This window comes from Hibiscus syriacus, unplaced genomic scaffold (genome assembly GCF_006381635.1).
Source record: "Hibiscus syriacus cultivar Baekdansim isolate YM2019G1 unplaced genomic scaffold, ASM638163v2 tig00112350_pilon, whole genome shotgun sequence".
Classification (NCBI taxonomy): Eukaryota; Viridiplantae; Streptophyta; class Magnoliopsida; order Malvales; family Malvaceae; genus Hibiscus; species Hibiscus syriacus.
Genome location: NW_024063311.1, coordinates 360,937 through 377,413, shown reverse-complemented (window position 1 = coordinate 377,413; position 16,477 = coordinate 360,937). Strand labels below are relative to the sequence as shown.

At 33.7% G+C, this 16,477-nt stretch overlaps 1 protein-coding gene across 1 annotated transcript; it reads left to right on the top strand.

The window, feature by feature from the left end:
* The first annotated feature begins 1,539 nt into the window (after nt 1-1,539).
* LOC120178477 (probable pectinesterase/pectinesterase inhibitor 58) lies at nt 1,540-2,715 on the top strand. Its single transcript, XM_039184309.1, has one exon. The coding sequence runs from the start codon at nt 1,540-1,542 to the stop codon at nt 2,713-2,715; it is 1,176 nt and encodes a 391-aa protein (XP_039040240.1).
* The last annotated feature ends 13,762 nt before the right edge of the window (nt 2,716-16,477 follow it).

Below are 16,477 nucleotides of genomic sequence, written 5' to 3'. Positions count from 1 at the left end.
ACATATGCATGATCATAGACATGATCATACCTTCTCACCTATCTATCATGCATCAAATATACCTCATAAGTCTTATATAACATTTACAAACCTTTGTGCCATAACACTAACTTCTATATACACACAATGCACACAATGCATGCTAAGCTTTAATCAGAAGTCTAATGTGTATTTTGTAATTTGATGTTGATTATATCATAGAAGTGTACGAGGAACTTGAAATTTTTAAGAGAAATAAAAAGAAAGAAAATAAGTAAAACGATAAATTCAAAATATAAACGTAAGCTTGAATTAGGTGAAAATAATCATAATTGTGTTCAATATAATCATTACATGTTTCGATATGTTTGAGTAAATAGATGAATGATAAGCAAGTTTTAATTTATCAATTAATTTTATTTTTATCTTTTTACTTAAAATATTTAAAAGATTCATATATTCACTTTTCCATGTATAATTATAAGAATTAATATTGATTATATTCACTTTTGAATATCCATTTAAATGTGCTTTACTTATGCATACAAATTACAATGTATTGAAATAGACCAGTCTTAATCTATTATCTACTTTATATTTATCTCTTTACTTAAAATATTTATGAGACTCATATATTTGATAAATAATTTATAAATATAAATTTAAAATATATAACAAATAATATATAAATTTAAAATTATGTAAAATATTTAAATTAGTGTTTAAATGTAAAATCCATAAATTTTGAGGAAGTTTGAACAAACTGGCACGTCCGGTGGATCTGTGGATCATAGAAAACGAAGGCATAGCTAAAAATAGTGATCTCCTTCAAGTATAAATAGGGGAATGGAAATGCAGATAATTCAAGCAGCTCAACGGGCAATGATAAATAAGCAATAAGCAGCCCCACGCAGCTGCAATAATCTTCTTTCTTTCTTTCTTTCTTCCATCTGGAGAAGTTCGGATTCAAGCGAAAAGAAGGGAGGAAAAAGATTTCTGTATTTCTCGTCTCTATTAGGGTTTTAATAACCAGGGGGAAAGCTGTTTAAAAATGGCTAATAACGTTGTTTTTGTGCTTGTCTGCTTGGTGGCGGTGGTGGCCTCCGTGGTGGCCGTGGTGTTCGCCGTGGGGTTGAATGATGCGAAGAAGGAGAAAATATCGACTTCTTCGAAGGCGGTGCAGACCGTTTGCCAACCCACGGCTTTCAAGGAAACCTGTGAGAAGAGCCTTGAATCGTCGAGCTCGAGTGATCCGAAGGAGTTGATAAGGACCGGGTTTCAGGCGACGGTGACGGAGATAAAGAGGGTGTTGGCGGATTCGAAAACGCTTCAGGAGCTGGAGAAAGACAAAGGTAAGAAGAATGCTTTAGAGGTTTGTAAAGAGGTGTTGGATTTCGCCATTGACGACTTAGAAGATTCATTCAACAAGCTCGGCGAGTACGATATGAGCAAGATCGGCGATATTCTCTTGCACATCCAGGTGTGGCTGAGCGGCGCCCTCACCAGCCAGCAAACCTGCATAGACTCGTTCGCGGAGGAGAACGGCGAGGCCGCCGAGAAATGAAGTCGATCTTGAAAACGGCACAGGAGCTTAACATGAACGCCCTCGGCATGATGTACGGGTTATCCTCCATCGCAAAAGACCTCAACATCCCCAGCATCGAAAACATCAGCACCACGCCGTTACAACGTAAACTCTTGTCGGAGAAGAACAGTGACTTTCCTGTCTGGTTAAGCCACAGCGACCGGAGACTCCTCCAGGCGAATGCGGGATCCATTAAGCCTAACGTGGTGGTTGCTAAAGACGGAAGTGGAAAATACGATAGCATCGTCAAGGCATTGGCTGAAGTTCCGAAAAAGAATACCCAACGATTTATTATTCACGTTAAGGCTGGAGTTTACAAAGAGCAGGTTCACATCATCAAGGAAGCCGAACATGTTATGCTCATCGGAGATGGTCCGACCAAGACTGTCATTACCAATGACATTTGCGTCATAAGGAGTAAACTCAGAACATTCTTCACTGCAACTGTTGCCGTTGATGCGAAGCATTTCATAGCCAAAGACATCGGATTTGAGAACACCGCCGGATACGAGGGTGAGCAAGCCGTCGCCTTGAGAAGTACCGGCGACCTAGGCGTCTTCTACAACTGTCACTTCAACGGGTACCAAGACACCCTCTACGCACATAAGGAAATGCAATTCTTCCGCGATTGTGTCATCACCGGCACCATTGACTTCATCTTCGGCGACTCCAGAGCGGTGTTCCAGAACTGCCAGATTATTGTGAGGAAACCTGGTCCAAAACAGAACTGCATTGTCCTTGCACAGGGGAAAATGTTCCATAACTCCACTGGCGGCTTCGTTCTACACAACTGCACCATCTCTGGCGACAAAGACTATATCCCGGTGAAGGACACGAACAAAGCTTATCTCAATAGACCATGGAAGATTCTTGCCACAGCCATCATCATCCAGACCCAAATCGACGACATCATCGCACCGGAAGGGTACATTCCAATGCTCCCCGGCAAAGGGGAGACTACCTCCTACTTCGTCGAGTTCGGCAACCGGGGACCTGGCGCCAAAACGGACGGCAGAGTCAAATGGTCTGGAATCAAGAAAGTTGATCTTAACACGGCCAAGACGTTTACCCCTGGCCCCTACCTCAAGTCCAATACATGGATTCCGAATACCGGGGTTCCATGCACTCCCGACTGGATATCCGGCCTGTAAACCACCGAAAGAATCTAAGGCCATTCTTATTATTATCTTTATTGTTATTTTAGTAATCTTATAATTACAATTATTATTAAACAGCTTCTTCCTGTGTATATATATATGTTTGTAATTATTTATAATGATAATAATAAATTAATTTAAATTAACCTCAATTAAATAATGTCATATTTATGTGATAATTAAAACTAAGAATATAATTATTAACTAAATTTATATTAAAATATTAGCTTAATGTAAAAATAAGTATCCAAACAATATTATTAGTTAACTTCATGTGTTTAAAGAATTTTTCGTTGAAAATATGTGTTTAACGTTTTCTTCGTTACACTTTTAGTGTATACCGTTCAAAAAATCGTTAAGTGACATGTGTCATGCTTATATTTTTTTTGAATTTTTTATTTTTTTAAAATTAACTTAAAAATGTTAAATTATTCTTAAAAAACTAAAATGTTTTAAAAATATAAAAAAGACCCCTAAGATACCTAAACTCAAATCATCCAACTTCTTTGCCGATTGTTATTGTTGTTATTAGGGATGGACATGGGATTCGAACCCGACAAGTTTCGACCCGACCCGATCGGGTCGATTTTTAAAAAAAAAATCAGTTTGGACCAGGTGTTTTAAAGATGATGTTCGGGTCGATCGGAATTGGGTTTAGGGTGAAAATACTCAACCCGACCGGGGAAAAAATAATTTTACCATATATATTTAGAAATAATTACAGTAATACCCACTCTATATATTATTTTTTCAATTAAATCATTGTTTTAATTGAATAAAAAATAAGATTTTATTTATTATTTCGGGTATGGTCGAATCGAGTTCGAATTTTATCTAAAAATTCGGGTCGGTGGAGGGTATATGTTTTTCGAGTCGGGTGGATAATGTAAAATTTTCGGGTTAGGTCAGGTTGGCCAAAACCCGACCCGTGCCCATCCCTAGTTGTTATCGCCGTGCAACGTGGTCAGTGTCATTGTCGCTGGCCGCATACCCTCCGATCATCCCTTTTCATGAGGTCACAAATCCCAACAAATCTCCCCGTGTTCGTAACAACTCTTTTGGAGATTCTATTTTAAAGCCAATAGCCGAAGAGAATAAGTTTTGGACTGTTTGTGTAGTAGGAAATGAGTTTTATGAATGTTCAGTAGTTAACGTCCATGAACATGTTGGACTAATTGGGGGCCTTCTACTTTCTCCTATATATAATGGATTCTTACATGTCTTCTGCAGACCTCAAGGGACTGGATCTGCAAACAGTTTCCTTCACCTTAAAGCAGACAAGGCCTGAGGGCCTTTGATTCTGGAAACAAGATTGGCGAAGGTGGAACAATAATCGTCATCAAGCATCTCTCTTGAAAGTCGAGTTAGGGAAATCGTGAATTCCTGAACGAGATGGGCATGATTTCATGTTTGCATCGATTAGAAGAGTGGTTACGAAGGGAGGATTTTCTGGGTGGTTACCAACATGTAAGAGTTTTGTTGGGATCATGGAGAGGGATGACCAATGAATATGCGGTCGGTGATAGTAACAGCAGCAATAGCGGCCGGCGATGATGATAATGGCAATAGTGATTGACAAAGGAATTAGAAGATTTGAGTTTAAGAATTTTAGGGGTCTTTTCATATTTTTGAAACATTTGAATTTCTTTTTTTAAAATGATAATAATATTTTTAAGTTAATTTTAAAAATAAAAATTTCAAAAAAAATATAAAAATCACTTGTGTCACTTAGCAATTGTTTTTTTTAACTGTAGACATCTAAAAATATAACGTAGAAAACGTTAAGTACATATTTTTAACAAAAAATTCTTTAGGTACCTAAAGTTAATTAAGGTATAGTTTGGACATTATTTTTGCATTGAGCCTAACATATTCTATTATTTTTAGATTCCAAATATTAAATATTATTAAAAAATAATTAAATAATAATTTGATTAACTAATAATCTCATTACATATATTGTGTATAATGATTATCATTTCACATTAAATTTTTAATATTTTTTATATTTATTTTCTTTATTTTTATTTGATTTAGGTAAAAAGGTAAATTTATATTTAGGTAAAAAGGTATATTTTGTCCTTATAGTATACTTAATTTATCACTTTTGTCCATATCCATTTAGTTCTCAACGTTGTTCAATTTCATCATTTTATATCCTATTCCTAACTTAAAACCCTAAATTGATGATTTTAAGTTAAAGTTTAAGGTTTATAGGTTATAGGGTTATGGATTAAGGTTATCTATTTAGGGTTTAAGTTAAATGGTATAGTATAAAATGATGCAATTAAATAACTTTTAGGGCTAGATTGATGCGAAAATATGATAGTGACAAAAATGATAAATTATATCTACTGCATAGACAAATGTGACTTTTAGGCCTTATAATTAATTATAAATTTTGAAATGGTTTTATTCTTTTATATTTGATTCCTATGTACATTTATAAAATAAAATTTGAACATTTTTATGATGGGAACAACACTTGTCAAGTAATACTAAGTTGGATTTTTCGATGATTTTCTTTTAGATGTTATTTTAATTAAAATTTCTGTATTGAGTAATTTTAATGTATAAATTTGTAAAATATAATACTATACTAATTAAATGATGATAATCAATTTAAAATGATAAGTGTAACTTAATACGATTAAAGTGTATTTCTTCAAATGCTATGAGTTTATCTAATTTTAATTAATATTAATTTTATTATCATAATATGATAGTTTGAAATTTTTTAAATATTGTTTTTCTATTGTTTTAGTTTAAAATAGACTTTTTATTATATTTTCAATTTACAACATAATATTTAAAATAAATTTGTTATTATATTTTTAATTTACAACATAATATTTAAAATAGACTTTTTTATTTTTTTTTTAAATCACTTTCTAACAGTAATATCGATTATTTAAATTTTAAGTTGTATTTTTCAAAATCACTTTTCAAAAATAATACTAAATTGACCTTTAAAGTATATTTAATATTTTTATTTAGGAAGACTTAGTATTTGTCCTACTTTTTCTCTTTTTTTAGCCATCGTTAGTCTTTTTTCTTTTTTTCTTTATGATCAATAGCAGCATCAGCCTCAATGTCGATTGTCGACCGTCGGTATCAATTGTTTTTTCTTTGCTTTATTATAATGTATATTTATTTATTATTTTTGTTTAATAAATATGTCTTTGTGACACGTTTTTATATGCCTTTATGACACGTTTTTTTGTCTTTATGACACGTTTTCGGTCTTTTGGTTGTTGTGTTTTTGTTTATCCTTTTTTTTAAAGTTTGATTCGATATCGTCACGATTGATCAAGACTGTGTTTATTTGTTATCATGCTGATCTTCCCTCCTTTAGACCCTCGGATTGGATTTGGATATGCGATTTACATTCATGAATAGGATTTTCACTTCGCTCGATTCTGATTTTTAATTTATCAGTGGTCTTTCAATAGTTTCATCTCCTTTTGTGATTTTTAATTTTGTGGGTTGAAACATTTTAATATTTCGATATAACAAATTAAGTTAAATGGATTTTAAGATTTTCAAATTAAGTTAAATGGATTTTAAGATTTTCCAAATGATTTTCTAAGTATATTCGATATAACTATTCGAATATCAAAACATTACTCCAAATGTTTCAAAAATCATTTTTGATCCTTACTTAAGTGTAAAATTAAGTTTTAATCATAAAAAAATTTCAAAATAATTTTACAAAGTATTTCGAACCAATTCAAAGCCAAAAATTCCAGATTGCTCAGAGGGAACCGATTCCCCCCCCCATAGGAGGAACTGATTCCCCCCTGAATGGTTTGGCTCCGAGATTTCCAGAATGCTCGGAGGGAACCGATTCCCCCCAAGGGGGTACCGATTCCCCCCTGTTCAACGGTCGAAATATTTGAATTTAACACTTAGGGAACCGATTCCCTATGAGGGGGAACCGATTCCCCCCACGCTCCAAGCTGTTTTATTAAATGTTTTCACACTAAAACGGCTATAATATCTTCTCTAATCATCCCCAACGTTCAGAAGTGATCCAAGGTGTATTTAAACAAGTTCTGAAGCCCTTGATCAGTAAGAAAATCATAGAGAAACAAGAGAGAAAGCATCAAACACAAAGTTTGTGCAATTCAAGCCAATTTTCATTCAATATTCATTTTGCTTTCAAAGAACACTTATTGTGCTCATTTGTAATTTTCTTTGAGTGTTCTTTTCTTGTTCTAGAATTGTGCAAACATCTTACCTTGTGAGGTTTTCTTTTAAGTTTGCAAATTTGTAATCTTCCCTTTGAGAAAAGAGTGTTCTCAAGAGTTGGGGTATACTCTTGAGGGAATTGTAAGGTTATCTCTTTAACCTCAAAAAAAAGAACAAATTAGTGAATTTGTTGGAAAATCCTTAGTGTGGATAGCTAAGGTAGTGGATGTAGACTTTGTTTGAGAAAGTCGAACCACTGTAAATCGCTGTGCAATTACTTTCAATTTTCTGCAAAAGCTTCCACAAAATTTTTATTGCCAATTCACCCCCCTCTTGGCCAATTTCGTCATTCGATTAACTCAACAATTGGCATCAGAGCCTAACTCATTTGAAGGTTTAATCGCCTCTTGAGTCGATCCGGGAAGAGTTACATCGATTACCAAGTCATCAATGGCCTCCACTTCAAACTTCGACTCCGGTCTCGATTCGATGCCCGTCAACAAGCCTCCTTTCTTCAATGGAGCTAACTACGCCTATTGGAAGAATAGAATGATGTACTTCATTCAAGCAAGTGACATGGGAGCATGGAATGCCGTAGAAGAAGGATACATTAAGCCTATCACTCATCCAAGGTTGTGGAGTGAAGGAGATACAAAAATGTTCCAGCTCAACTCCAAAGCCATCCATATTATCTTTTGTGCTCTTGGACCAGATGAATACGGAAGAGTTTCATCGTGTACAACCGTCAAAGAAATATGGGACAAGCTTCAAGTTACACATGAAGGTACCGATGAGGTAAAGAAATCAAAAATTAGTATTCTAACGCATAGCTATGAAAATTTCATGATGAAACCAAATGAAGACATCAAAGCTATGAAGGATAGATTTTCAACGATTGTCAATGGTCTCAAATCATATGGAGAGATCATCTCAAATGAAAAGCTTGTGAGGAAGTTAGTCTACTCCCTCCCAAAATCATGGCAATCAAAGAAGACGGCAATCATTGAGTCTAAGGACCTATCGTCCTTAACTCTTGAAGAACTTATCGGTTCACTCCTCACTCATGAGATGATGCTTGAAGATGAGGTGGACCTTGATAAAGTTGAAGAGACACCAAAGGAGAAGGAGAAGAAGAAAAACATTGGAGTTGCTCTCAAATCCACAAAAGATGAGAGTGATTCTAATGATGATGATGATGACGAGGAAATGGCATTGTTTGCCAAACGGTTTAGAAAAATGATGAGACCTTACCAAGGAAGAAAATTCAAACGAAACGAAGGCCTAAAAAATGAACCAAAAGAGAAGGACCCAATCATTTGCTATGAATGCAAAAAGCCGGGGCATGTCAAATATGATTGCCCATAATTGAAGAAAAATGGTCAATCAAAGAATAAGCACAAGGCTCATGTGGCTACATGGAGCGATGAAGAAGGTTCCGATGAAGAGGAACAAGAAGTAGCAAACTTGTGCTTGATGGCATTCGGGGAAGATTCTAAGGTAACCTCTAACTCATCCAATTTTGATGATTTATCTTATGATGAGTTATTTGAGGAGTACAATGGGTTGGCTTCGGATTATGAGAAATTGTTTTTAAAATATAAAAAATGATGTTTCAAAATTGAAAAATGAAAACAAACTCATATCCAAAACCAACAACGATCTTGAAAGTAAAATCAAAAATTTGCAAATCAAACTAGAAGAGTTTGAAAAGAAAAATTTAGATTTGCAAAATTTACTTTCAAAGATCAATGATGATCATCAAAAGAAAATTGATGATCTTAAAACTTCTTTTGATAAAGTTGGAACAAAACATTTTGAAAAAGGTGAAAATTCAAAATCTAACTTTGTTAGAAAAAGTTTTAGAAACTACAATCATAGAGGTCCCCAAAGAACCTCTAATGGAAAAATCATTAGAAGTGTGTGGGTTCCTAAAGAACTCATTACTACTAAAGATAAAAATATCCTACACAAATGGATACCTAAGGGACTAGGATTTTGGAAACTAATGAATATGGACCCAAAAGAATTTGGGTACCAAAAATCAAAAATTAATCTATGTTTGTAGGGAAAGGAGCATTGCTACAAGGCACGGGAAACAAATTCAAACTCATGGTACCTTGATAGTGGATGCTCAAGACATATGACCGGAGACAAAAGCCGGTTCATTGAGCTTAACGCCAAAAATGGAGGAGAAGTGACTTTTGGAGACAATTCAAAAGGTCACATTGAAGGTATTGGTACAATAGGTAATACCTCTTCCATACAAATTAAGAATGTTTTATATGTGGATGGATTAAAGCATAATCTATTGAGTATTAGTCAATTATGCGATAAAGGATTCAATGTCTTATTTGAAATTAATGGTTGTAAAGTCATTGACATTGCATCTAATCGGATTATGCTTGTTGGTCATAGAATAGGAAACATTTACATGGTGCATTTAGATTCTATTTATATGACTAATTTATGCCTAGTTGCTAAGGATGAGCATGATAGTTGGTTATGGCATAGGAGACTAGGTCATGCTAGTATGAGTGTTTTGCAACGGCTAATTCAAGGTGATTTAGTTCGAGGGTTGCCTAAGCTTAAATTTGATAATGATAAAATCTGTGATGCTTGTGCTAAAGGAAAACAAAAACGAGTTTCTTTTAAATCTATTAATGATGTATCAACTAGTAGAGTATTACAATTGATCCATTTAGATCTTTTTGGGCCAACTAGAACTACTAGCTTGGGAGGAAAACAATATGCATTTGTCTTGGTAGATGACTATTCTAGATACACTTGGGTTCTATTCTTAAGTACTAAAGATGAAGCATTAGAAAATTTCATCACATTTTCAAAAATAATCCAAAATGAAAAAGGATACTCTATCACTAGTGTTAGAAGTGATCATGGAACTGAATTTGAAAATCTTGGATTTATTGAGTTTTGTAATTCTAATGGTATTAGCCACAATTTTTCAGCACCTAGAACCCCTCAACAAAATGGAGTTGTTGAAAGGAAAAATCGAACTTTAGAAGAAATGGCTAGAACCATGCTTTGTGAAAATAATTTGCCAAAATATTTTTGGGCGGAAGCCACAAATACCGCTTGTTATGTTGTAAATCGAGTAATGATTAGGCCAATTTTAAAGAAAACTCCATATGAAATTCTCAAAATAAAAAGCCTAACATTAGCTATTTTCATCCTTTTGGATGTAAATGTTTTGTTTTAAACAACGGTAAAGAAAATCTTGGTAAATTTGATGCTAAAAGTGATGAAGGAATTTTTCTGGGTTATTCCTTAAATTCTAAAGCTTATCGTGTATTTAATAAAAGAACTTTAGTTGTAGAAGAGTCTATACATGTTGTTTTCGATGATAATCCCCTTCCGAGGAAGGATTCTTCTGTTAATGATGATGTAGGTATTGTACAAGCAAATGACGTTAGACATGACGTTGGAGAATCATCATCAAAGGAAGAAACAAAAGATGAGGAAACTCATGATCCCCTCGAGAATCCAACCATTGAAGAAAGGGAAGTATCTTTTCCAAGAGAGTACAACTATGTCAATGATGGTGAAATTATAGGTGATCCATCAAAAGGGGTAACTACTCGATCTTCTCTTAGAAATATCTGTAATTATGTTGCATTTATTTCATGCATAGAGCCTAAGAACATCAAAGAAGCATTAAAAGATGAACATTGGATTATGGCTATGCAAGAAGAATTAAATCAATTTGAGAGAAGTAAAGTATGGACATTAGTTGAAAGGCCTAGTAATAAATCTACTGTAGGTACTAGATGGGTTTTTAGAAATAAACTTGATGAAAGTGGTAATATAGTGAGGAACAAGGCTAGACTTGTTGCTCAAGGCTATACTCAAGAAGAAGGCATAGACTATGATGAAACATACGCTCCCGTAGCTAGGATAGAAGCAATTAGAATGTTATTAGCATTTGCATGTTTCAATGAATTTAAATTATATCAAATGGATGTTAAAAGTGCATTTTTAAATGGTTTTATAAAAGAAGAAGTGTACGTGGAACAACCTCCAGGTTTTGAAGATTCAAATTTTCCGGATCATGTTTTAAAATTGACAAAATCTCTTTATGGTTTAAAACAAGCTCCTAGAGCTTGGTATGAAAGATTGTCAAATTTTTTAATTGAAAAAGGTTTTTTAAAAGGAAATGTTGACACTACATTTTTTTTAAAGAGAAAAGGTAAAGATTTATTAGTAGTTCAAATTTATGTTGATGATATAATATTTGGTTCTACTAATGATGTTCTTTGTCAAGAATTTTCTAAGCTAATGCAAAGTGAGTTTGAGATGAGCATGATGGGGGAGCTCTCATTTTTCTTGGGACTCCAAATCAAGCAAAGAAAAGATGGCATCTTCATTAATCAAGCTAAGTACGTCAAAGATATGCTCAAGAAGTTTGGACTGGAAAATGGGAAACCTCATAACACTCCAATGAGCTCTTCAACAAAGCTTGACTTAGATGAAGGAGGTAAATGTGTAGATGTTAAATTATATAGGTCAATGATTGGCTCTTTGCTTTATCTAACTGCAAGTAGACCGGATATTATGTTTAGTGTTTGCTTATGTGCTAGATTTCAATCATGTCCTAAGGAATCACATTTACTAGCTGTTAAGAGAATCTTTAGATACCTTAAGGACACTCCTAGTTTAGGACTTTGGTATCCTAGAGACTCTAGCTTTAGCTTGCATGCTTTTTCTGATGCGGATTATGGAGGATGCAAATTAGATAGGAAAAGCACCTCCGGTACTTGCCAATTCCTTGGAAATATGCTGATTTCTTGGTTTTCAACGAAACAAAATTGTGTTGCATTATCTACCACTGAAGCCGAATACATTTCAGCTGGTAGTTGTTGTGCACAAGTTTTATGGATGAAACAACAACTTTTTGATTATGGAATTGAAGTAGGTACTATTCCTATCAAGTGTGACAATACTAGTGCTATTTGTCTCACTAAAAATCCCATCCAACACTCTAGAAATAAGCACATTGAAATAAGACATCACTTCATTAGAGACCATGTCACTAAGGAAGATGTAGTTCTAGAATTTGTTGATACTTTGCAACAATTAGCGGATATCTTTACAAAACCCTTAGACAAGGAAAGATTTTGGACACTTAGGAGAGAATTAGGTTTGACCAACCTATCTTCACTTAGTGTTTAAAATAATTTTAGCACTTTTAATAAATCTTGAAAAATGCTTATAATAATAATTTTTGATTGCATTCTTGCTATTAGTTAGGGGGAGTTTGTGATTCTTAATGAAAATTAATTTTATGTTCAAAAATCAATTAAAGATTAATTTAATTATTTGAACATAATTAATGTTTGATATATGAGTTGCCAATACCACTAGAAAAGATTAATTTAGCATTTTGTGCTTAAAAAAATCGGATTTTAGCATTTTGGTGCAGAGGGAATCGATCCCCCCCTGAGGGAACCGATTCCCCTTTGAAGGGGAACCGATTCCCCCACAGGGGAATCGATACCCCCCTGGGGTTCTGTTAAAATCGACAGAACACCCCCAAAATCCCAAACCCTCATTTTCTTCTCTCTTCCGCCGTTTTTCACCTCCTACACTCTCAAATCTCCATTTTTGTCTCAAATCGACGATATTAATCGGAATTTACTTCAAATATCATCTTCTAAACCTGTTGAAATCATTAAAGTCGTGCAAACAACATCTAAATCCCCTCAATCTTCATCTTTCAAGGTAATTTTTCTAAACTCTCTATTTCATTATTTTGAACATAGGATTAGTTGTAATTAGTTCTAGGTTGAAATAGTGATCGGGCATTGCTAATTTAGGGATTATAAACTAGATGTTACAACTAATTTCATCAAAAACACAAGAATTTTTCAAAAAATTTTAAATTTTCGAAATAAAAAAAAATAATAATAAAAAAAATGTTATTTTTTTAAATTATTGTGTTTTGATTAAATTATGTTGTTGTTATGAAAAACTATACATATATTGTTTCTCAAAACCATATTTTTCAAAAGTTTTTCAAAAACTTTGCCCATTAGGATTGATTTAGAGAATCTTGAAATATTGAGGACTCATTTGAGTTTTGGGATTAATTGAATTGCATACATTTGTTTTAAAATTGCAGGTTATTCTATCTATTCTGATTTCCTTCACCATGTCAAATCCTAAACGTCCTAGGTCTTCATCTAGTCGTTCTAGTCGTCAACCAAATCCACCTCCAAATCCTCCTTCTATTCCAATTTCTAATCCCAATCCCACTGATCCTAACTTGACTATCCAAAATTCGTGTTTCAATCATCCTGGGTCTAGAAATCACCGATTTTGGTATTATCAATATTTCGATTCTTACAAAATCCGGGAAGAACGTATTCCTTCTCGTCAAGCTATGTTAGCTATCGATTTTAAATATCTTCCCATTTTACAAGAATGGAAATTTGATAAACTATTTGATCTTGAACCCATCGTTTACCATCAACTTGTTCGTATTTTCTACTCTAATGCTGTATGTGTTAAAAACCAAGCTGAAACCGAAACTATAGGAATTCGTTCCTACCTCCTAGGACAATTCTTATATATTGACTCGACATATATAGCCAATACATTTGGATTAGATAATGATGGTATTTCGAATGAAAAACAAATTTTAGGTTCTCGTTATAAAAGAAGAGATAGTGCGAGTGTCTTAGACCTACATGAGCGTTTTCTTCATCTAATGATTTCTTGGTGGTTTCGACCATCCGGAGGTCGTTATTCTACTCTTAGAGCTTTGGATCTTTGGTGGTTACATTGTTTCGAAAACCGTATTAAAATTAACCTACCTAAGATTATTTTTGCTGAAATTGTTGAAACCGTAAATCTTGTTCCTAACAAGAAACACTGTTCATCTCTAGTTTACGGTTGCTTTTTGAGTAATCTGTTTTCCAAAGCTGGGCTTAGAGTCGGTCTAGATGCCGTTTTTCCTCTTAAGAAACAAATAAATCTTCTTTCCTTAACGAGAGCGGGATGGGTAAAGAACAAAGAAACCGGTGAATGGGTTCGATCTTCTACTCCGGGAGCTAGTTCTTCACAAGCTCCACCCGAAGGTGACGTAGATCCCGAGCTTGAGCAATTAATGCAAGATATTGATGAAGCCGAAGATGAGCCTGATCAGCCCGAGGAGCAAGCACAACAAACGCATCAAATGCCTCTATATTTTCAATCCTTTATGGAGACATTCGATTTCCGATACGCTACCATGGACTCGCGCTTTTCCTCTATAGAGTCTCATTTATCCACAATGGGAGCTCAACAATTAGAGATTCTTCGGGAGATGCGTGCAAACAATGAATCAACCAACGCTCGTATCAATGAACTAACTCATGAAATGGCTGCTATGCGAGCCCGTTTTCCTCCTACCAATCCGGATGCTTGATTTTATGTTTAGCTTTAAAACTTTGAACAAAATGAATATTGTTTCAACATTTTGAATTGTTTGATTTTGTGGATTGTTGGATTTTGGATTTATGAATGGTGTGAACTTATATGTTTGGCGTGTTTTATTTTTGCATCATTTACATTATCATTAGCAATATGACCAATTTTGCCATATCACATTATTTATGAATATTGATTTATGAAACTAATGGCTAACCTCTCTTTTGATTGTGATCTTAGCAGCTTAAGCTTATAATTAATAAATCAATTGGCTAAATGATTTTCAAAACCTTGTTTTACAATGTCTTTTTGATTTAACAAAAAGGGGGAGAAGAATAAGTGTTAAATGTTTTACATAATAAATTGAAGTGGTGTTAAAGTAAGGGGGAGTAATTTCAAAACTTGATTTCAAAAATCTTAAAATTACTAAAATGTTTTGTTATATCAAAAAGGGGAGATTGTTGAAACATTTTAATATTTCGATATAACAAATTAAGTTAAATGGATTTTAAGATTTTCAAATTAAGTTAAATGGATTTTAAGATTTTCCAAATGATTTTCTAAGGATATTCGATATAACTATTCGAATATCAAAACATTACTCCAAATGTTTCAAAAATCATTTTTGATCCTTACTTAAGTGTAAAATTAAGTTTTAATCATAAAACAATTTCAAAATAATTTTACAAAGTATTTCGAACCAATTCAAAGCCAAAAATTCCAGATTGCTCAGAGGGAACCGATTCCCCCCCATAGGAGGAACCGATTCCCCCCTGAATGGTTTGGCTCCGAGATTTCCAGAATGCTCGGAGGGAACCGATTCCCCCCAAGGGGGTACCGATTCCCCCCTGTTCAACGGTCGAAATATTTGAATTTAACACTTAGGGAACCGATTCCCTATGAGGGGGAACCGATTCCCCCCACGCTCCAAGCTGTTTTATTAAATGTTTTCACACTAAAACGGCTATAATATCTTCTCTAATCATCCCCAACGTTCAGAAGTGATCCAAGGTGTATTTAAACAAGTTCTGAAGCCCTTGATCAGTAAGAAAATCATAGAGAAACAAGAGAGAAAGCATCAAACACAAAGTTTGTGCAATTCAAGCCAATTTTCATTCAATATTCATTTTGCTTTCAAAGAACACTTATTGTGCTCATTTGTAATTTTCTTTGAGTGTTCTTTTCTTGTTCTAGAATTGTGCAAACATCTTACCTTGTGAGGTTTTCTTGTAAGTTTGCAAATTTGTAATCTTCCCTTTGAGAAAAGAGTGTTCTCAAGAGTTGGGGTATACTCTTGAGGGAATTGTAAGGTTATCTCTTTGGCCTCAAAAGAAAGAACAAATTAGTGAATTTGTTGGAAAATCCTTAGTGTGGATAGCTAAGGTAGTGGATGTAGACTTTGTTTGAGAAAGTCGAACCACTGTAAATCGCTGTGCAATTACTTTCAATTTTCTGCAAAAGCTTCCACAAAATTTTTATTGCCAATTCACCCCCTCTTGACCAATTTCGTCATTCGATTAACTCAACAGAGAGTATTGTGTTTACTGTTCTGAGTGATACACCATGTAGGGGCTTAGAAAAATATTTTCTATGTAATTTGTTTTTTGTTGTACGTTTAGAGGATACATTCTTTTATATTTTGCTGTTGCTTTTGGAGCATCATTGTAGATTGTATCGATTATCGATCAATCTCATATTCAGATCATAGGTTTTATTACATAAATACTTTGTAACGTTGCAAGTCGAGCTTACACAAGCATATAAGTGGCTAATGGAAGGTTTTTGTGAGTAAATTATTGTTTTTTATTTCATAAAAGATATCTAAAAGATACGATAATTTTTTAATACATCAAAAAATACATCTTCTCTAAACAGCATACATATCGTAAATGATATTTCCTAGAAAACATTAAAAATATCATACTTTTATGGTTTAATATAAAAGTAAATGTCCAAACTATTTTATTTTCTCATTTAAGTGTCTAAATTATTTTTTAAGTCAATTTAGATGTATAATATTGCAAACATTATCACCTTAGTGTATCGGTCGTAACGACTGTTAGAAAATCGGTTAAATAATAAGTATCACATTTATATTTTTGAGAAATTTTATTTATTAAAAATATTTTTTTAAAATAAT

Bases quoted from the DNA above. Each gene is read 5' to 3' on its own strand.
- LOC120178477 (XM_039184309.1), top strand. From the start codon at position 1,540: ATGAAGTCGATCTTGAAAACGGCACAGGAGCTTAACATGAACGCCCTC.